This window comes from Paralichthys olivaceus, chromosome 5 (genome assembly GCF_024713975.1).
Source record: "Paralichthys olivaceus isolate ysfri-2021 chromosome 5, ASM2471397v2, whole genome shotgun sequence".
Taxonomy (NCBI): domain Eukaryota; kingdom Metazoa; phylum Chordata; class Actinopteri; order Pleuronectiformes; family Paralichthyidae; genus Paralichthys; species Paralichthys olivaceus.
In genome coordinates, this window is record NC_091097.1 from 6,285,174 (window position 1) to 6,307,485 (window position 22,312).

General features: G+C 42.0%; 1 protein-coding gene across 3 annotated transcripts; it reads right to left on the reverse strand.

The window, feature by feature from the left end:
• Positions 1 to 1,664: 1,664 nt before the first annotated feature.
• On the reverse strand, positions 1,665 to 21,873 carry setd1a (SET domain containing 1A, histone lysine methyltransferase). 3 transcript variants are annotated; one of them, XM_020094578.2, is made up of 21 exons: positions 21,840 to 21,873; positions 20,671 to 20,815; positions 20,488 to 20,586; positions 20,115 to 20,385; positions 19,364 to 19,500; positions 18,970 to 19,226; positions 16,721 to 18,398; positions 14,996 to 15,985; positions 14,460 to 14,627; positions 13,480 to 13,564; positions 13,249 to 13,391; positions 12,886 to 12,925; positions 12,623 to 12,803; positions 12,470 to 12,513; positions 10,603 to 11,900; positions 9,104 to 9,452; positions 8,799 to 8,980; positions 5,184 to 5,294; positions 4,108 to 4,227; positions 3,839 to 3,976; positions 1,665 to 3,744 (listed from the first exon to the last, which is right to left on the reverse strand). In XM_020094578.2, exons 2-21 carry the CDS (start codon positions 20,806 to 20,808, stop codon positions 3,571 to 3,573), a joined length of 6,603 nt encoding a protein of 2,200 aa, XP_019950137.2. In that variant the 5' UTR covers positions 20,809 to 20,815; positions 21,840 to 21,873; the 3' UTR covers positions 1,665 to 3,570. The 3 variants fall into 3 exon arrangements, with proteins under 3 accessions (XP_019950137.2, XP_069380900.1, XP_069380901.1); XM_069524799.1 differs by having other exon boundaries at positions 21,711 to 21,846; XM_069524800.1 differs by lacking the exon at positions 21,840 to 21,873 and adding an exon at positions 21,560 to 21,700.
• Positions 21,874 to 22,312: the final 439 nt, after the last annotated feature.

The window sequence follows — 22,312 nt, forward strand, 5'->3', positions numbered from 1 at the left end:
ACACGTAACTTTATTTGTACTGTGTCGTGAACAGTGCTGTGAACGATCCTCCTTGAAAATGTCAACAAAATATTCAAACTGATGGAGACAATTTCTTAATTCAACTTTTTAATAATAAAGTCCAAAACTACGGAAGAGGATTGGGGCCACTGTGGGAAAAAAAGTGAGTCCTGAGTCAGAATTCTGACTCTTTTCTCAGAATTGTGAGATTAAAGTCAGAATTCTGAGAAAAAAAGTCAGGACTCACTTTTTTCCCACAGTGGCCCTAATCCCCTTCTGTAAAAAATCAAAGGAGAAATTTCCTTCTAAAGATGTTTTTGTTACACAAATTGCATATTGACATTAAGTCAAGATGTTGATATTAAAGTCAAACTAAATGAGATTTTCTTACAACAAATTCCACAAGTTGTGAATAAAGTTGAAAGAAATCAGTGGACTTTCTTTTTTGCATTTGGAAAAGTCAAAATGTTGAAAATGAAGTCAATCAAATCTAATGTCAAATGTTGACTGAACTAACAAACCTACAGTTCAAAGGTTAATTCAAACACTGTCTTTAGAAAGGAGAACTGGTCAAAGTACATACCTGTGTCTGTTAATAGGAAACTCGCTAACATGATGAATTACATTGACAGTGAGAGCACACAAGCTCCTCCTATAGGCGATATGAACAACCTTAACCTTCCACAGCCATGATACAGCCTCACAGTGAAATTTGAACATACAAATGTTTTCTCTTAGGCAGGAGTGTTAGAGCAGTTTAGGTAAATGTAAGTAAACGGCCTGGGGTGCTTGAAACAACCACTTAAATGTCAGAAATCCTGCCACTCTTACCAAACCTTATTCATTCAACAAGTTTGGTTGAAGACTAGAACTGAATGTGTGTGATGTGTCTGGGATGGTGGTGGAGGTTTGCACTTACACTTTACTCCTATACTTTTTTTGATTCCAAAAGAATAGTTTGAAGATTAGAATGACTGGGTTTAGTATCATGTTTCTTTTCTTTCTTTTTTTTTAAATAAACACAATAGTTCACTTCAGGGATTTTGCCAGGCTATGTGGCCAATATGATGCTTGCCTGAAAAACAGGTAAATTGGGGTCAACAGAATTTCTAAACGTTAGGTGACATCATGGGAAAAGATTCCATTACACCTCGAACAATAAGGCAATTGTGGTGTTACAGAATGCTGATTTGTACCGTCACCCATGCTTACATATCCTGCAATTTCCAGTATAAACCGGCCTTCCTCTTACGCAGAGGAAGATGATGATGAATAACATTTCCTGCAGTAAAGTGTCTTTTTCAGCTTAAATTCTGATAACTAGTGTATCAGATTTTTTTTATTTTAATATAATAACAGAGCAATGGCTTGAAAGAGACTTGAGATTTTGTAACTCTGGCCAACATCCCCTGAGCTTCCCTTGTCGTCATCTGATGAAATCAAAGTTCTAAATGCTTCCTTTCATGCTACTGAAAAGTTGCATGTGCATAGATTTCCACAACTTCCTGTTGACTCAAACAGTTATTTGCACACTATGCACCTGGTATCGAGCATGAACTCTTAGCAGTCAGCATCACCAGTCACACACATCATTGACATGACTTGAAACCTCTACTTCTACAGCAGGACACTGAAAATCATTTTAGAAAAAAAAGCAGTTTTCATTTATTTAAAAAATATTTTAATGCACCATTAATAAAGGGTCCAACGCATTAATACAAGAGAAATATTGCAAATAATATTAAAATAATCATCAAATTAAAAGGAAAAACAATAAAAAATAAATGAATGGAAGGTATGAACATATTTCCTCCTCATGGAGAGAGGAAAAGGAACAACATATTTACAGCTTGGAATCAGTGTGTTTCTACGAGAAACAAACACCTCTACAATATTTACATGATCTTATTTGATTTTTTTTTCCCTCTTGTCTTTTCATCCTGTAGTAAAGAGGGTTGGTTTGTACTGAAAGGCTTCCTTAAGAAATATCTTACACATTTTCCTGTTTGGGCGGGAACAAAATAAAGAGTTTTCTGCTAGTTAACAGTTAAACTTTGGACGGCCAGAGCCATTTGAAAAACAAGAGAAACAAAAAGGGGGTGGTAGAGTTCAGTGTGCCCGCAGTGTATCGCAAACTGCTGAGGCTCATTTTTCCAACAGGCACAGTTTTCATCTTCCACCTGTCTACACTGCAAACAGATGGTAAGCAGGACATTTGTTTGCCATAGGCTGATAAAGCTCATCAGTTGGATGTTTTCTATTCTACACTCAAATAAAAATAGTTAATGAATTCTGGAAAGGGAGGAAAAAAAGAAACTAAACCTTTAAAGTGACCTGACCTAAAATTTGCCTTTTAAAAAAACATCTTTCGCACACACAGTGACTCAAGTCAAACAGCAGAAAATGTTTATACCCTCTTGAAATAAAAACAGTCGCTGGTTAAAAGAGAACATAAGGATGCAATGGATCAAACAGATAAACACAGACAGACAGACAGACAGACAGACAGACAGAGAACCTACAAAACAAATACTTGACTTCTTACAAGACCTTATAGTTGACAGAGTTCAAAATTGGACAAGAACTATTAAAGAAAAAAACACAGGCCAATTTTGGTTGTGCTGATCCTGCAGATGAAATTCAGCAGTGGATCAAAAATAACACACTTTGAGTTTGAACCTAACTGACATATATTTTCACGTCGGGTTAAAAACAGTAGTTGAAAGGACTTTACTCTCATCCAGACAGGAGGTTGTGACAAACCAGGAGAGTAGCGCACAGTGAAGAAGGGAAGCAACAGTTTTATAGGGCTGGTGAATCTCAAGCCACTGAGGGCAGTGGTTGGGTACACTGAAGCTTATTTCACTGTAAGATACTTACAGCTAATGCAACTAAATAACAAGACCATTAATAACAATGATAATATTATCATGATATCCTGAAATAAAATAAGAAAAAAGCTTCGAAACAAATCTTCACACTTGGAAATATTGCATAACTGAAGACCAAATTGATTGAAGTTTGTCGTCTGAAAAACCCTGAATTTGTTGGATATTCCTGTGCGTCTGTATGCGGATCTGTGTGGTGGATGGGTTGGTGGGTGCAGGGAGGGAGGGAGGAGTTTACGTAGTCATAAAATACTGGTATTTTCTTTTTCAGTTTTCATTGTCTTCCTGCGATCCTGCTTCCTGGACATTGGCATGGAAATAAAAAGGCCCTTCATGCCTGGCTGCGTGAAACATATTACCCAATCAAGTCTAACAATACTGCCACAGAAGATCTCATGCAGAGGCCCTCTCGTAGTATTCACATGCCAGGTTACACAACCCTGCCACACACTGGTCTGTGAAACTGCCAAGTGAATTTAAAATGTGCGTGAAAAGTGCAAGTGTGTGCGTCTTTGTTTCCTGGGTATTGTGAGGGCTGCTGCAAGGCCATCCGGGGGAGCGGCCGGGGGATATCGGAGGGTGGCTTTTTTTTCTATGCACAGTCTGAGGGGGGCAAACCAGGAGGAGGGTGGATTTCCATGTTTGGCTGGCCATTGGCAAGTGAGGGAGAGAAATGCGTCCACTAGTTGAGTGTCCCACGGCAGTTCTCTGTTCCGCACAAGCAAGGGATCTTGTTCTCCTCCAGGGGGAATTTGTAGTCGTAGGTGATTTCTTCGTTGACGGCGATGGCCTGCTTTGAGTAGATCACAATCTTTTTCTGAGACTCTATGGTGATGACCTTAGCGTAGCAGTTTGGCTAGAAGAACAAGGGGATGAGATACTGATCAGCAACAGCTCTTACAAATAAACCAGAATAAATCTAAAACACAACTCAGGACGCTCAAACTCACAGTGCAGCAGTGGTTGATGAATCGTGCCAGGTTGCCACACTTGGTGGCGTCTATAATTGTGTCGTGGTCCACTCTGAACAAGTAGCTGCTCCCGATGCCCTGCTGTGCGTACCGCTTCTCTCTGTTGTCAGCAACCATCTGGACACACAAGAATTTTGCTTTCAACACTGTAACATTGCATTAACAAAGCTTTACACTATAATGCACTAATGATAATTCTGTTTGTTTAAATGTTGTCGCCAGAAATACAAAACTTTGGGAGGTTGTACCTGTCTGATGTTCTGACCCACATACTCAATGACCATCTCATCAGCAGCAATGGGCTCCATGGCGAACAGGCCCCACTCATGGATCCTGCTGCGTCCAAAACGAAGCTTCTTTTTGCGGAACTGCATGAGGAGAAACAAAGAGCCACTGTGACAATGGTCTTGGCAGATTTCTAAGAGAAGAGCTTTCAGATAATCAGACACATTTCTTAAAGTTCTTCTATAGTTCCAGACAGACATTATACAGAAATGGGGAATTTCTTTTGACTAAAATTAAAAGGTTAGTTCCTCTAAATAACAAAATATTTGTTTTTCAATTTAAGTAAACTAAAGTCCATCTGTATAATAAAATTAGTGGATACATATATTTTACTTTAAATGTAACGTTTGAGTATACAGGCTTTGGTTATGCACAGTTTGCAAGTAGGTTCTAAGTCAGTATTTATCACAGTTCCAGTGCAAAACAGCCAACACCCAAAGAGCACTCTTTAGGGTGGTGCTTTTTGAGGAGAGACATCGTTTGATGTTCCATTAAGATTACATCACAGCTGCTGGAGTGCACAGCAGAAAAAGCAAGACGTTGCAGTTGAACCTGCTCTCTAACACCAGTGTTTATGTTTGTCAGTGTCTTGTCTGCACCATACCTTTCAGCAAAGTGGTTTACATTAAGAAAATCTATTCAAATATTAACTTGTGAAGTATTCAAACGGCTGTTAATGTTAATTACATTCCAGGGGTTTGCTTTGCTCTGTGTAAACACTGGTTTGCTCATGGCAAAGTGCAGATAATAATTTTTAAACAGTTTTAAAGAGAAAAAATAAAGTGGCAGCCAAATGCTACCTGCATGAACTTTATTTCTCTGAGGCAATGATGTTTTTTAGTGACTTAAGTTTATTCCAAAGCTTTTTGAGGATTTCATCTTTTTCAAAGGAATTATTAGGAAAATATTGAATATCAAGATAATTATAGTATGCAATTGACAGGGTTATGTGTGACGAATAATTGCACTCTATAATGCACAATATTCTTTTAAACTATAATGTGCAGGTGATTGAGTTCATGAGGTAACGCAGCTGTACCTTGAGCTGGTTGAGCTTCAGCAGGTCAGAGTCCATAACAGCTGTTGTGCCGATGACTGTGAGGAGTCGTCGCTGCTCTGAGCGTCTCTCTGACAGAACCCGGTTAACACCCTGAAAGAAAAAAAGACAAGGAAGGGACTTACAAATGAGCCTTTGACCCAATATCATGTTATCAGGTGGCCTTGAACTAGAGGAGAATGAACCGACATAGCACTGAACACCCATTTCTTGGTGGGTGAGGGCTATTTTGAAACCAGTGACTAACAATATAGACGTGACTGAGTAAGAGGAGGAAGAACAGAGGGAAGTTTCTCTTCTGTTTCTACGATTGTGGTAAACTAAATTTAGGTACAATACACACTGTCACAAGTTTTTTACAGATCAAACCTTGTAGAAAAGAGTCTAAAACACCTTGAAATCAAGATGCGTCAAAGCTAACATAGTACAAGCAGTTAGCAGCAAATACGAGATAGCGTTTCTTATTCATAACACAATATTTTACTCTTTTCAAAAACATTTTTTTTCCTGAAGAGATCAAAAACAATTATAAATGTATCTTTCTAACCACTATTTTTAACCACTATTATCTGCGTAGTGGTCGAGCTGATTATGGTTACAGCAAATGACTAATTCCTTTAATAAAAACAAATTGCTTCTGTCACTAGTAATAGTTATGGACCTTGTTGCAGCCTTATCAGTGTTTCTTTAATGACTAAAAGTATATGGACTGAATGAAACAAAAAAAGTGTCTGTCTGTATTCTGTGTTTTCATAGTCATAGTCAAAACATTTCTGTTGTTTGGAAATACGAGTTGGACCGGTCATTCAACAGATGTTACCCAAGCAAGCGCCACCCCCAAGTTCCCTGTCAGAATTCACAGTGAGCAAGTTTGTTGATGACAAATCTTTTCTGCCTCGTGTATGTAAGACTCAGGCGCTACTGTCCTGTCTCAAAACAACGAAATGAAAAATCTTGTGTGTTTGCCTTGACAATGATGGCTTTTTTCCCCATGACGACAGTGAGACACAGCACAAAGCCAGAATGGAAAACACATAAGAGTCAGATGCAGTCCTGCATAGCAACCAAACACATTAAAAATTACTTTTAGAAGATAATTTTGTCGATTCTACAAGTTACTGGAGCTAATTTTACATCAATCTATGAAGAAATGGGTTTGGTGATGATACCGTAGCAACAAGAAGCTTTTAAATCTGGTGGATTTACCAGAAATAGACATATTTTTCTGTCCTGAAGTTTTCCAGGATATCTGAATCAGAATTATTTGATTTGCTTATCTTAAACTGTGTTGTTTAGCATTGAAATGAAGTAGCAGGAGGGAACAATGTCAAGGCTTAGAAGCATTTAACTTGGCACAGACCACACTAAACTTTTTACAGATAAAGTCAAGGTTAGAGGTTTGGTTTTCCCAATGGTTTGACATGATAAATAAAAAAAACATGTTTATGTGCACTAGCTCACATGCAAGTAAAACCAACAGGGTTTGAATAATTTCTAGTTGTATTTATAGTAATAGTTTCTCGACCACTAAACATCTGTCCTACATACGTCTGCCAAAACGGTTTCAGTCTTATCAGTTCAGGTCAACTTCAAAACAGAAGTATTTGCACATCAACAGATTTCAGCTTGTCTCGTTAAATTTAGCCAAACAGGGTTTTAGCTTTTGATTTTCAATGACGTGACATCTGAAGCTAAAACTTCCTTGCAAAATTAAGCTAATGCATAAACTATGGATTTTTTATTTATTCAATAGCGTGGTCTTTCAGTTTGAGAGCTGGCCTTATTGAGTTCACATTTGGTAATTCTCACACTCAAAACCCTGCACTTGCACTACAATATTCCCGGGTTGTTCTTAGATCTTCTCTGCTTGTCCTCAAACTATGCCCTTCTTTTGCTTGGACATATTTCCTGTGCTCCAGCTTCAGCTCTTCTCCTTGCACACATTGCTTCTGTGTGCGTGTGATATGTCTGCTTTTGGATTTTTCCTTCCGTGCTTGGATATCTTTGCACAACAAGTCAAAGGTTCCCCACCAATAGAATGCCAGATGCAGTGTTGACGGATGAAATTATACTGCCCTTGTTGTGGGTGCATTAACTTTGTTTTCCAAATTAGAAGGTGTTGTAATAATAAAGCTGTGAAGAGCGTGCACCTGGTTAAAGCAAACACTCGTATGAGACTCTCAAAGAAACTGCAATACAGAAACCTTTTTAAATTTATGGATCTTTAAGCTGCTGCGTCTTTAAAACATCTCAAAAATATACATTATGAGTTGGAACTGGATCTGAACAGGGGCTACACTTCTGAAAGGTACAATACTAGAAAGTTGCAGGAAATATGGTCAGAATCTCCTGGTCCTTTTCCTGAGATATTGCACTGATTAATGGACAGAAAGAACATTATTTTTATTTATGTTTTATTAATCGCTACTAAATAATTTCACCATTATATCCTATTGGACATTTGTGTGAAATTCTATCAATATTATCTCAAATTAGTATAGTGTAAATTCACAGTGACTCCCCAAATCTAATTGGTTCACTGTTAAATTCAACTGTGTCAAATATGAAGAAATTAGCTGGATGTGTTTCTGAGATATTGTCTTCAAAATTGGGACAGACTTGAAAAACATAATTTCTCGACCAACAGCTGTCACCAGTGTGGCGGCTTCAACCAATACTTACTGTTTCATATCATTTGTGCAAATCCTTTGGACTCACCAAGACTATTAGCAAAAATATAAATCTTTGTGCTGATCAGCTATTTAGAAAAAACACATCACTGTTTTCACACATCCAACAACTTCTATTTGGAAATCCAAATTTACCACCTTGAATCCCAAATTAAAAGTTATCAGAGCCAAATGACTAAGGACCAACTCTGGAATTCCAAAGGGCTATAATTAAGGGTTTTAACCATCTGTTATTATCATACTCAGCAACCACCACATCCCCTGCAGTTTGTTTACAGAGCCAGCTTGGGACTGAAGAGAAGTGTTCCTTTCTCTACGTCACCATCTGGAGCTACATTTGGCATTTTCTTGTGAACTCTGACTCAACTTTCTACAGAATTGAACCAACCTTATTTCATAACAGTCAAAAATATGTATCTTCCTGCAATCCTGGTTTAGTGAGGTTTAATTTCTTAAGCATATGCTTGACTCAGACTGTAGAATTACAGGTTCACCTTGAGGCTGTATTTTATCAAACCCTTCAAGTGTTATCAAGATTAATGCTGAACATTATCTCAATAAACTGATTCCAAAGCTCAGTCTGATGTTCGATGAAAAATCTCTGGTATGAGACAGACTGCCAAAGATCACAAAAAGAAACAGTATTAATTCCACATGGAAAGTCAGGCAGAATTTTTGGATTATGTAGTATGAAGATTTTTTTTTACTTAGTTTTGCAATTAGAAGTCCATATGACAGATATAAACTTTTTTTAAATGAATTTGTTAAAATCTTTGGAGAACCACAGACTTTAAGTTTGTTGCAATACATTTTACAGAACAGAAATTGAGCAGAAACATGGTGCAGATAAAGAAAAATGTTTCTCAAATACTGCAGAGAAAGAGGATGAAATTGGGCACAGGCCTACCATGCTGTCGACGTTCTCCACTTCCCGTATGACCTGCTCAGGTAGATCCAGGTCCAGATACACATCCTTCTCCTTGCGGCTGATGGCATAGTAGCCCTCGCTCCTGGCACAACCAGTAACATGCTCACGAAGTTGCCCATCTGTGCTCTTCTTCTTACGCCGAGGGTTCGGCAAATTGGTTAGTGCACTCAAAGGTCAAGGGCAATAAAAGGTTACCACACAATGAAAATGTAAACTTAATAAACTTTCTCAATTTAAAAACCACAGGCGTATTTTAATGCAAAAGGTAGTCATTGAAAGGATATTCGTGTGGGTGACCCAGTGAGTATCATTGAGCCAGTCAGAGCTGTGGTCGTCCTGGAGCAGCTTCTCATAAGTCTTCTTCAGCAACAACAGGTCTTCACCATCCAGACCAGAGTTCCAGATGTCATACAGGATAGTCATCTGCTCAAACTCACTGCGGTTGTCAAACTTCACGGCAAGAGGCTCGGGTGCAGGAACAGGTTTCTGCAAACGCTGGGACGACGTTATGCCTGCCTCCTGCAGAAAGAGGCGTTCGCTCTTCCTCACCTCTTCAACCACCTCATCCTCCGTGTCTGTGCTGGAAAGCTCGCCGGACTCAAGCTCCTCCACGTCCACATCTTCCTCAGAGTCCTGAGCAGAGGAAGAGGAACATTAATGACAGTGAGAGAACACAGCTACCATCCAGCACACAAAATGTGTTGGCATATAATCGCTTTTCCACCTGGTCCACACTAAAACAACAATAAAACTCTCAATGGTGGCCTTGCATTTCCTGCTCAGTTGACAATGTCACATGACATACAACATATCTACTGGACACGTTCATAGTAGAGACAGTAGCTTAAAATTGTAAATTAGGTCAATTTCATTTTGACAGATTTACCTAAATGCATGTATATATGATGGCTAAGTACAAATTAATATAGTTTTATGAGAAACAAGCACAGGTGCTGTTCTGCACAGCAAAGCATTTAGTGGGGGTACTATAGTTTGGACCACAATCTGCTATCTAAATGGATGTCTGGGGATCAATAGAAAGTAATCACTCAAAAAACCATTGATTTAATCTTTATCCCTATCTTATCTTCTTGAAGGCTGCGGTGTACACTTTGGACAGACCATCACATGGCCAACATACAGAGACAAACAACCATTTGTACTCACATTCACACAGACAGCCAATGTAGGGTCTCAAATCAAGTTAACTCCAAATATGCAGGACTGTGGGAGGAAGTCTGAGTATGCGGAGGAAACCCAGGCCAAAATGCAAACTCTACACAAAAAGATCTCAGCTGAACCGGGTGGGGCTAGCTGGCAGACAGCTTTAGGTTTTAGAAACTAAATATCCCTGGTCATAACATTTTTTAACTTTAAAAATCAAATCTGCGTATATTATAGTTATGCAGCATGTTTGTAATTCCACTGACTAAGCCAAAAGATGTTTCTGAAGATATTAGAGCCTTGGGATGGACGTCATTAAGAGTGTAATAGTACTGCTACTGCTCTTACTGTTATTTCTCATCGATCAGGTACTTACACAAAACAAATGTTAAATAAATTAAAAGAGTTTCAGTACTTATCTCTGTAGGGACATTTGTGCATGCACAAGACAAAGCTAGATAATACATTATTTCCGTACCTGAGGATTAACCCCCCCCAATAAAACTGAATACTAAAATCTGTGTGGTCAGACACTATTGTAACATGTTGCAACAAACATGATTAAAACATGCACAAACATGTATAGGAATGAACCACAATAAACAAAATTCCCACGCACCTCTAGCTTCCGCTTCTTCAGTTTCTTGCCCTGATGTTCCTGTTTTTTAGTTTGATGAGCCTCAAGGTTTTCTTTGTCTTTTCTTCTTCTCTTTTTGCTCTCGTCCTTTTCATGTTCCAAACCCTTACCAATGACGCTCTTCTTCTTTGCTGATGGAGGTACAGCTGCAGCCTGGCCAACATCCTCAGAATCAAAAGGCACTCCCATTGCAGACAAGTATTCTCCTGTATCTCCCCTGGATGGTAGCGCCTCTCCAATTACCTCCTCTGGGGCCTCAAGCACCCCAGAAATAGAGTTGAGGTCTGCTGGGAGCAAGACAGAAGAGTCTTGTCTGGTGGAAGTCCTTTTGGTGCTGGGTGGTGCTGTGAGAACAGGGGGTTTGCAGTAGTTGTGCTCCATGAGGGCAATTACACCCTCTGGGTTCATAACCAGTGCCAGTAACTCTGGGGAGAAGAGATCATCTTCCATCTTCTGCTCCTCTGCCTCGTCAGACGTCTCTGTCTCCTCTGAGTCCCCAGCATCAGGGTCCATTTTCAAGGCTATGTCAGCCAACACAGACAGATCAGTGGATGAGGCTGAAGCCAGCTGCAGGAGGCTAGACGCCCCAAGCTGCTCTCTGAGTCTTAACCTCTGCTCACTTTCTTCCTCATCCTCATCTTCCTCTCTGAGGGAGTGACAGGATGAAGCAGACAAGCTAGTTGTCCGGGGTCTGCCTCTGGACCGTTTATTAACAGGAGGCAGTGGAGGAGCCTCCTCAAAGGCCATCCTGCACATAGAAGCGTGATCCAGTGGCAGGTTTTGCACAGTGCGGCACACCATAACAGGAGGTGCGGGAGATTTGGGGGAGTCTTTGCCTGCACCCCGTTTGCCAGGGGATTTGACAGGGGTGGTCTGGGGAGAAACAGGGGGTCCCTTTTTGGATTCATCAGAGTCTTGAGTTCGTCCAGGTGGGGGCACAATGAGGGCGTTGCCTTCACCTGGTTTTGAGGCAAAGGGGAGAAGCTGGATGCCTTGGGAGGGACGAGTTGAGGTGGTTCCAGCAGCAGTTGCGTGTAAGTCTGAGGGTCTCCCAGAAGAAAGGAGGGGAGACTCACCAGCCATTTGTGAGGGAGATGGAGATAATGTTGCAGTTGGCGGCTGCATTTTGCTGTCGTTCTCGTCTGTTGAAAACGAGACTGTTTTCCTGCGTTTTTTGAGAGGGGGCACAAGAACAACCGGGGACGAAGGACGCGGGTATGGTGGTGATGGAGGCCGCTTGGTAGGTGCTGTTGTATCTGCCTTGCTGTTCTTGGCTTCACCTTAGAGGATTATTCAAAGACATAAGAAATATTTACACAAAACATAGCAAAGATTTTCATGGTCAGTTAGATGGCGCAATTTCTTTTGCTGCCAAGAAGCAGCTTCTTTTTGTCTGCTGGTAAACAAAAACAAGTGAGACAAACTTTTCCTTTATTACTTCCACCACAGAGGTTATGTTTTCGCCTGTTTGTTCCCTTGTTTTTGTGTCAGTCATTTACCAGGAGTAATAGATGGGTTACTGCAGAGCTTGGTGGAAGGACACAGTATGGGGCAGGGAAGAACTCATAAGATCTAGGAATTTGTTTCAGTTACTATAACATTGTACACTCCTTGACTTTTCACCGATTTCTGAGAGTATAATTAATTGAACTTGTTTAAAAATCTGGCATTTTTAGAGGCCTGATATTTAAGAGTTTGTGCAAATTGGTGCAGATCCAAACATAAATCTGGATCTAGTGAAGTTAAGTGTGGTTTCACAAGGGGACTGTTGAGCACTGAGGGAGGTATGCACTCTACTGAGTCCCATTCTAGCTCAATTTATTTATGTTGATGAGAAGTTCTAACAAACCTGTTTTTACTTCTGCCTTTGGAACTGCTGCTGCGTTATTTTGCCTGAGGAAAAATTGAAAAATTTATTAGATCCAGCAATAAAAATTAGATGAAAAGTACAAGTTTTAAATATGTAATTCTGGCATAAGAAAATTCAGAGGCTGCTATATACCTGTAATCTTCTTTCTCTGTTGTGCTGTCTATGGTCGACTCATCCATGGTGTCTGGTCCTTCACTCTCAGGCCTCTCTCCTTCCTCCTCATCCTCAGAAGAAGATGAGGATGCAGAAGAGGAAGAGCCATCGGAGGACGAGGAGAGGCTCTCATCATCACTGTCAGCGCTAAGGGCATCATCTAAGAAAAAAAAGAAATTTGGTTTAAGACAAACTATACAGCTGGTGAAAACATAATAATGAGATTACTAATTGTGATTTACCATCAGACTCCTTTTCACTTTCCTCTCCTTCCTCATCCTCCTGTGCATAAAAGAAAGGTTGTGGTTACAAAATTAAAAGAATACAGTGAAATGCTGCCATCTAGCGAACAGAGAGAGTAAGATTAAAACCAGTGTTAACACAAAGCAAATAAAAAAATAAAATTTACTTCCATTTGGATCCACCATGGATATTAATTTATGTATTGGTCAGTCTTAGATGAGATGAATACATTTGAAAGAAGCACTTACGCTGTCAGTCACCATTGACTGGGATCACACTAAACCTGTATATGCTCTTTTTCTAGACTATATTTTGTTGCTCTTGGCTTTAAAAACAAAAAAGACTGAATAAAACCCCTTCACCTTTTCCGTCGAGGAGCCATCCGATGTTTCCTCTCCCTCGCTGTCAAGCTCCCACGGTTTACGATTCCTTGGCTTCGCTTTCCTCCTCTTGTTGTCCCTTTCAGCTGAATGCCTGTCCGCCTCTGGCATTCTCCCATCAGCAGCTGGACACAGAAGTGTCAGAGTTATATATGCAGGAGGCCTATTAGCCTTAACATTCTTTTAAAAACATTCAAAGTCATCTCAGCAAACCTTCGTCATCCTCGTCTGGTGGGGTTGAAGGTCGTGGCCTTTTCATGTCTCCTTCTTCAAGCTCCTGAGGTTCTTTCCTCTTTACCTGCACATTTTGACACAAACAATATTCATAATATCATTGTTTTCCAAGAAAAACATCACAGGTAAGACTGTAATAGGCTGCCACATCAGTTTCATAATGAAGGAAAGAGTTTTTTTCCACTTCCCATAACATAAAAAACCCTCTATTTTGTGCCCTTGCTTCATTGTAGAGCTATGTGCAGTGTATTGATCGACTTGTCCCCTCTGTGCCTGCTGGACCATCAAAACAGGTGTAAAGTTTTTACAATCCTCAAAAAGCAGGCACAAATAAGCCTATCACCAGTAGGTTCCACATTAGATGTGGGCATTACCATGATGGGCATTCAACTCTCAGACGGAAAGATGAAACTCTCTCATCTCTCTATCATTCAGCTGTTGCTGCAAATCTTATTTGACCACTACAATACAGCCCTCTGTTGACAATGCTTAAACTGATTGGAGTCTTGTGTTTTTTATTGAAAAAATTATCTTCGATGAAGTTGCTTCTTCTACTCAGTGAACTAAGCTTTTTCGTATTGATCATGTGTGGAGATCAAATTTCTGCAAGGCATTTTAGTTCTATTACATCTTTATTATTATCTATAATAATATCATCTATTATTATATTATAAGAGATCATGAGTCGAGCCCTCAAGAAAGACACTCTTGGCTTAGGATAACAATCTAACTTGTGACGGTTTGACTTAGCTCTGATGCTATTCTTGCCTATAGCACAATGCTGCTGACCAATGATCTGCTGAAAACGTGAGGCATTGCCCTATTTATGACAGGTGAACACTGGCTGTCTGGTGAGTGATTTAAATGCATGCTCCAGTGACTGGAGATGCATCAATTTATCAATGCTTATCAATGCTGTCAAACATACAGTCCGTGTGTTAGAATTGTTATGCTTTTACCTTGAAGGATGGCAGTCGTAGTGCTCCTCGAAGAGAAAAGCCCTCCACGCCACCGCTCTTTGCCCAATCCACAAGAGACGTGAGAGGCTCCCGTGGACGGTTGACCTTTTCCTCTTTTTTCTCATCATCCCGTAAGGCAGACACCCCCCTGACCATTGTCTGGAAAGGCTGGAGAGGGAAACCATTTACAATTCAAACTCATTTCTAAGAGATATTTGATCTTTGTTTTCCATTTCAAAGTAATAGCAACTGTCACTACAGATGACAGCAGCATGAATGCTTACTACTGAGAATGAGACAAGGAATTTTAAACTGGCATATTTGGGGAAAAGAATGTCCCTTTGCTAGTTGTAGGACAATGAGATACAGAAACAAATCCCTCCAGACTGGAAATAAAGGACGGGGTTTAATAAAATAAACTTTGTTTTCATGTACCAACAAAAGTGGATAAAGCAGTATCTCTTGCTTTCAAATAAAAACCAGAATAGCATATTTTAAATGATAATGGCATCACTGTTTGGAGTATTCCTCCTTACCTTAGCCTTGGTCTCTTTCCTCTCCCACCACTCATCAAAGGTGGCAAAAGCAACATTCTCCACCATCTTGCGGTTCAGGTCTCTCTGCATGATGTTTTTCATTTCCTGGATCAGAGTGGCCAGGACCATCTGCACCGTGGCCTCATGTGGATTCTCAGCCAGCATGGGCATCTCCTCCCCTGGAGCCCTGTACTCATCTCCATCCCCTGGCAGCATGGTGCCATAGCCAGGTGGGGGCATGTAAGATGGGTAGTGTGTTGGCAAGACATGTGGCGGCCAGCTTGTGTGGGGAGGTTGGATGCCATGGTGTGGATGGGGTGGTATCTGAGTGCTGTGAGGGTCAGGGTAGGGGTAGGGCATATGAGGGGGCATGTAGCGGTGGTCCTGGTCGTAATGAGCACCCGCCCCACTATCCTCTTGGTCTATGTAAGGGTGATGTGAGTGTGGTGGCATAGAGTGGAGGTGGTAGGAAGTGTAGTCAGCAGTGGCTGCCTCACCAGGGCATGGAGTGCCATTGGATGACGACATACGTAGCTGGTGAAGGCGACTTAACATGTGGGTCTGCATTTGGAAAGACATAGGAGCTCCACCGCTGTACTGGTTCATCAGCTCCATGGAGCTGGCATAGTCATACATGTGATGGGGCATGGGAGGAGGATACTCAGGGTGCAGCTCCATGTGGGGAAGAGGAGGGATCCCTGGGGGAGGTGGGAGCTGGAGGGAATAACCAGGAGGTGGAGGAGGAGGCAAATGAGGAGGGTAGGAGGGCATGGGAGGGTGCATGGAGGTACCAAAGTGCTGTGCAGAGTCAGAGATGGGTGGGGGTGAAGATGAGGGGTCAGTTGTTTGTGAAGGCATGGCAGCCTGGGACGAAGAGGGTGAAGAACCTGAGGTGACTGAGGGCTGGTGGGTGTTCACCGTTGTTATGGTTGACTCCTCCTCCTCCTCATCTGATATCTCCATGTCTTCCCCTGAGGAGTTAGGGGAGGACTGAAAGAAAACAAAGAGTGTCCTGTTTTAAGTTGGGAAATCACAGATGTTTTTATGTACCACGATGATGACTTTTAAATATATCTTATTGCCACAGAAATAGAGGTGTATTGTGCGAAAATTAAGTATAAAAGCCTTAACCACCCAACAAAAACAGAGCATACACATTGTTTTTGTATCCTGCCAAACTGAACAATCTTTTGAACAATTTGTTTGTAGGTTTTGTACAAAAATGCTTTTCATCCTTATCATGCACAGAACAAGTTTAGTTCAATTTGAGTTGCTTTTTTCACGAGTTTCCCTCTAATGTTATAGCCCCACAGCAAAAACAAAACATAATCAGCAGCCAACAAGTACCTACATATATATAGGACAAGAATTGTGGTTAGTATAATCAGTTATAACAATGGTTAAAACAAGTGCTGAAGAAGGCTGAAAAATCTGTGTGCCTCTCTGACTGTTTCAAAATTAATATGGAAGAAGATTTGTGAGTGCTTGATATGTTCATTTTGTGGACTTGGGCCACTGGCTTGTAGCACCATATAGAAATTGAATGAGTAGTCCAATTCTTTACTTTGCTCTATGCAAGATTTGTATATGTCTACATACAACTTCAGCACTGCTTTGCGTGACTTCACAACCATAAACGAACCAAATACATTTTATTTGTCAGCGCAAAGAGGCAGTCCCAATGCTTTTGAACTCTGAGATGTCATTATGTGCTGCTGATCTTACCTGGCTCTGTCCATTAAAAGGTGGTGTGTGTGCTCCTGTTGTGCTCTGTTTATCAGCAAATCCAGCCAGTGAAGACTCCACCTGCAAAGCTCCAGGCCCAGCGAGGCCAACTTGGGCCTGGGGCTCCTCTGGTGGCGGGATGTGTGGAGAATAGGTGGAAGAGGATGGTGTGTTTGCATTAAGTACAGTGGGACTTTTTCTACCCTCTCCTCCCTTTCCCCGTTTCCTTCCTCTGTTTCCATCTCTGTCCCTTTCCCCTTTCCTCCGGTGGTCCTTCTCTCCATTGTCTCCCATCTGATTGCCACCTGTGTGCTCCCCTGTTAAATCACCTGACCCACCTCTTCGCTCTCCTCTGTCCCCACGTGAACCCCTCTGCTTGTCCTCTTTCCTATCATCTTCATCTTCCTCATCAGAGGCAAGGAAGGAAAATTTTGCTTTCTGTTCCTTAAGGAGCATCTCAATACGAGAGTCAAGGCTGCTGCTATGGTAAGCGAAGGGTAAACTCTCATTGGTGGAATCTGGTTCTGGTGAAGAGGAGTCACGTTGGGGAGGTTGCGGGGAGCTGGAGGAAGGGGGTAGGTGATGAGGGAGTGAGGTGGAGGAAGGAGAGGCAGAGGAGGAAGTTATGGAGGGATGAGGCGGTGAGGAAGGTGGGGGTGTCTTCGGCGGTGCTGGTGGGGTGCTTGGACGGCGTTTGGGCTTTGTCCACTGCTCTTCGCGGGCTGGACTATCCTGGCTAAAGTCCATTGTTCCAAGTGTCTCAGCTACAGCCGCTGCAATAACAGAAGCTGGTGGGAGGGGCGGAGGGGGCGGTGGGGGTGGAGGCAGAGCACTGTGGTGACCAGCATGATAGTCTTTGTCAGCACCTACTGAAGGCAGCGCACCCCTGTCAGCGAGGCTTGGGCACCCTTGAAGGGTGGAAACTTCCAATCCCTGAGGATTGGTGGGGGCAGGCTCTTTGGAAGAGTAGGCAGAGTAAGATGAGGGTGGGGGAGACATACTGTTAGAAGAAGAGCGGTAGGAGTTGGAATTGTATCTGGGGTCAGAGCTGTTGGAGAAGTCACCATCTCTATCTCGATCTCTGTCCCGGTCGTGGCTGCTCCGTCTGCGGCTGCTGCTACCATGGTGGTTGTGAGAATGGTGGTGATTGCGGTGTCTCTGGTGGCTATGGTCACCTGAACGGGAGCCCAGGCTGTCTCGCCTGTACCCCCTGTCATCCCTGCGTTCTGAGTGGTGATGGGAGTGATGTGTATGGTACTTTGAGGAAGAGTTTGTGTCCTGCTGGTGATGGTAAGATGACCTTCTGGAACCAATCCCCCCTGCACCGTAGCGCCCACCTGAGTCTCTGTCTCGGTCCCTGTCCGACATTGCGGGCTGATCATATTGGGTTGCAAGGGGTGGTGGAGGCATTGAGGAGTGGTGCGCCATGTGTTGCCCAGGCCCTCCAACATTTGGGTATGGGGGATAGCATGGTGGCTCATTAGGACGGTAAGATGTGGTTGGGGGGTACATGGGGCGACCTCGATGATACACTGAAGGCTCCTGTGCATCCTCAGAGTAGCGGGACACTTTGTATCCCCCAACAGTAGATGAGACTGCAGAAGACGAGGAAGAGGAAGGTAACATGTCCTGGGGAGGGTAGCCGCTACCCAAAGTGCCAGTGTTAAAGCCAGTATGCCTGTAAGAGACAAACATGGGAGATTTTAAAATTACTATTTTGTGGATCTAAATATAATTAATTAATATCAACAAATATGCCACTACAGACTCAGACTACTAATCTTACACAAGCTTCAAATGCCACGACTACCAGTTGAGCTGATTGATCAATGGCACAAACCCCCCGTTTTACTTTTTCTATTAATAAAATTATGTTCTTCAAACAGCGATATTCTAGGTTTTACTACATACCATTAAGTTCAGGACATAGTAGTGTGCAAAATACTGTAATATAATGGTGACAAACATTGGTGCACTGTCCAAACACACTGTTTATGCAACAGCTCTCTTCGGGAGCTTAATTTCATTTTATTTGAATACAAGAAAAAGTGATATAATCTTTATAAGCAGTTATTAATACAACACTGATAAATAAATATCACATATGATTTGAAAAAGAATGCCTTGAGGCCTCATACTGTATAGATGATGCCGAGTGGCTCAGCTTTGACTCAGGGATCTGAATTCGCCTCATGATATCACAGTGGTAAAATTTTGACATGTAACTCTGCTCAAAATCAACAACTAACCTGGCCCCGGCGTAACCAGAGTCTTGTGAGAAAGGAGTCCCAGATCTGGAGCTGTAAGGTGTTCCCCCACCACTCTGAGTCGAAGCAGAGGAGCATGGGGTGAAGGGGCCTGCCATGGTGGAGGGGGGTGTGTCCAGGCGCTGATCACTGAAGCCAGTTTCCGCAGAGCAAGGGGTAACACTTCCTGATGTGAGGGCCTGGACCCCTGCTGCCAAAACCGCAAGGTCACTAGAGAGCCTCCGCCTGGTTTCAGATGACTGTGCACAGAAAGAAAATATATATTAGAATTGATTGTGAACGTGTGGAACTGATAACAATGCTGATGAAACACTCAAATTCCTCTTTATATCCATTCACATATTAACTATAGATGCTTGTTAAATAGCTTAGATACCGTATCAGGCTGTGGCTGTGGCTGCGTTGGGGCCTGAGGCTGGACCCTCTCTGTCAAAGCCTTGCCTCCCAGGGGCACTGTCTGAGGAGTGTAGGACCCATTTACTATCAGATCATAGTACTTCTGCCTCTGCTGTCCTGGATTAGACACAAGATTCAAAAAACGATAAATACAAACTTAGAAAGGAGCTCATCACACATAAAGTGCATCTACTTAGAATAAGGATTTCAAGCCAAATACCATTAGGTTTAACTACCACCAAGAGACAACTTAATATTTCAGTAAAACTGTTAACAGATTTCAATGTAAGCTGATGGGTAGTCATGCAAGGGAACAAGTAATTCTGTTTTAGTGCAACATGCAAACGTGGATAAAATAGCTGATAAAGAAGTGGATATTTCAATATATTTTAAAATAACATTTGAAGAATTTTCTCATGAACCGTAGCTGTTTCTTGCATGAAATAAAAAGCTTGCAAATATATATCCTCTAATGACGTATTTCACGTTTGGGTTTTGTGCAGATAGAGACCAAGACACAGAATACAAATCTACACATGCAACTATGTGGTTGTGCAGCCCTGGTGGGTATACAGGGTGCTTTGTAGTTTGTTTTAAAACTGGCTTATGTTATATTTGTGCTATAGTGTTTCGATGTATTTTGACAGTTTAAAGCCAAAACTATCTGAAGTAACTTGTTACTTATAATCCAGTCATACTGAAGATGCCTCAAATGAGGTGTATAAACTCACCCTTTATGTCCAGTTGTGCATGAATGATGTTACCCATGACAGAGGTGTTGTGAAGCTGCTTGACTGTGTCCTTGGCTCCTCTTGTGCTGGTGAACAACACTCTGGCCAGGCCCAAGTGCTTCCTGGTCTTGGGGTGAAACAGGATCTCCATCTCCTCCACTTCACCAAACTTGGCACACATGTCAGCCAAGAAGGGCTCCTTGATGTTGTCATTGAGTCTAGCGAAGGTCACCTCCTTGAGGGGTATGGGACCCACATAGAACTCATCAAGCTGTGAGTAAAAACAAGACAGAATCAGGGTGAAAATTGTGAATCAAGTCAAGAAATGAAGAAACTGGGACGAGTGAACTGAATGTTGACTTGCTATTCTCACCTTAAACTTTGGCACTGGCAGGGACAGCTCTGTATATCTGGACCATAACCTCCGGGGTCGAGGGTCACGCAATTCACCCACAGGAGGAAATCCAGAGTCCTGGGAATCGTGTGCAGATTACAGTATGAAGATGCAGGCACAGAATGGATATTACAGATTATATAAAGATGGAAGTCAACTCACCGGCACACTGAAATGCACCCCGTCATATCTGTAGATTTTCTGTGTGACCCGCCTGATAGTGGGGTCCTGGACGAGTTTGTAGCTCTTCCACTGCAAACTGACAGCTTTTTGTGTTTCTGCCCCACTGTCTGGATCCATCCTACAACTGAGAGCCAAAGGGAAACCATGACTTTACACAGTGGTGCAGTGACAGTCTGGGAACAATAACCACAGCAGAACCATCGCCAAGGGGAGTGAAGCTTCACAAATAAGATGCGTAATCATGATACATTGAGCTGAAATGCTGCGGTAATTATAGATAAAGTATATTTGGCCGCTGGCAGTAGGCACTTAGTAAAGTAACGTAACAATGAGCTGCGTCACATTAACTTAGCCAGATATCACCTGCTACGACTAGTATCTCATGATAGAAATATTCAACGCAGAATAAGATTTCAATTTAACAGAATAACAATCCTCGGCCATGATGCTGCGCGCTGTCAAAACAATGACCAGCGTTACGTCACTGGGCAGTTAGTTCAGCTAGCAACCTGCTGTTAGCACATGCTAACATGCACCAACAAAATGCAAAGAAGCCCACGTCTGTAAACATTTCACGTAAAATGCACGCCACCCCTGGTTCCGAGTTACTCCACAAAAGTAGCACGATCGATAATTATTGCGTTAGATACCGTTAACTGCTGTTAAATTACTTATACCACATCTCGCTTTAGCCCGAGCAAGTTAACCCTACAGAATGCTAATGCTAACTAGCACGAGCGTCCAGAGTCAAAACTGTGATCTTGTTGACCCTCCCGTCCACATCGGCAGCATTTAATGAGCCGCATTCATGTCATGCATCTCTACACGCGGCTCTGGTGACTTGTTTTCGCCTAAATTCAGACCCCACCTCTTCGAGAGCTACTGCCCGCTCATCCGAAAGTGGCAGCCCGCCGCTACAGTGTAGGCAGCCGCGGCCAGGCCCGGGAGACGAACAAGAAAAACACTGAGACCCTAACAGAAACGGGACATCTCCGACTCCGCGTTAAAACAAAACCAACCAGCTAAAATGGTGCCGCTATCATTCCGGTAGTTAGAGAAGACAACAGCGCGCCTTTCCGAGCCTCGAAGCCATTGTTTTCGCGTTAAAACCCAAATACTGATGAGAGAGCGGCCATCGCGTAACCAACCTGAAAGCCTCGCCTGTTCTCCATCAGTGTACGCGAATGCAGCCTCGGATTTCTTACCGGCACTTTCTTCAAATCCTGTAACTGTGGAAAAAAATCATACAGCATAATAAAACGCTGAGAAAAAATATTTAGAAAATATACATATGTAACACATGGCAAAAAAGAACTATTTTATTTTTTTGGTCGGATTTCTATACTTGAAAAGAATATGATCGAATCTGCTCATACGAACCCAAACCAAGGGAAAAAAACTACACCGCCCCCTAAAGGCTGAGTCGTGGCAGGTCGGCTAACTCAAAATATTTATCACACTTATTAACCCAGTAGTTGTAATATCTAATATATAACACAGACAACACTTAATAAAGTAATTGACTATATCGATTAAAATGTTCCGTATAACTGGTGTTAATAAAAGAGACTACAGATGGTTATTGCAATAGTGGAAGAAGTATTCAGATTCTTTAGGTAAA

Bases quoted from the DNA above. Each gene is read 5' to 3' on its own strand.
- setd1a (XM_020094578.2), bottom strand. From the start codon at position 20,808: ATGGATCCAGACAGTGGGGCAGAAACACAAAAAGCTGTCAGTTTGCAG. The intron at 20,386-20,487 runs GTGAGAATAGCA...TTTTACTCACAG, and splicing joins TGCCAGTGCCAAAGTTTAAG to CTTGATGAGTTCTATGTGGG. The intron at 19,501-20,114 runs GTGAGTTTATAC...TGTCTAATCCAG, and splicing joins TGCACAACTGGACATAAAGG to GACAGCAGAGGCAGAAGTAC.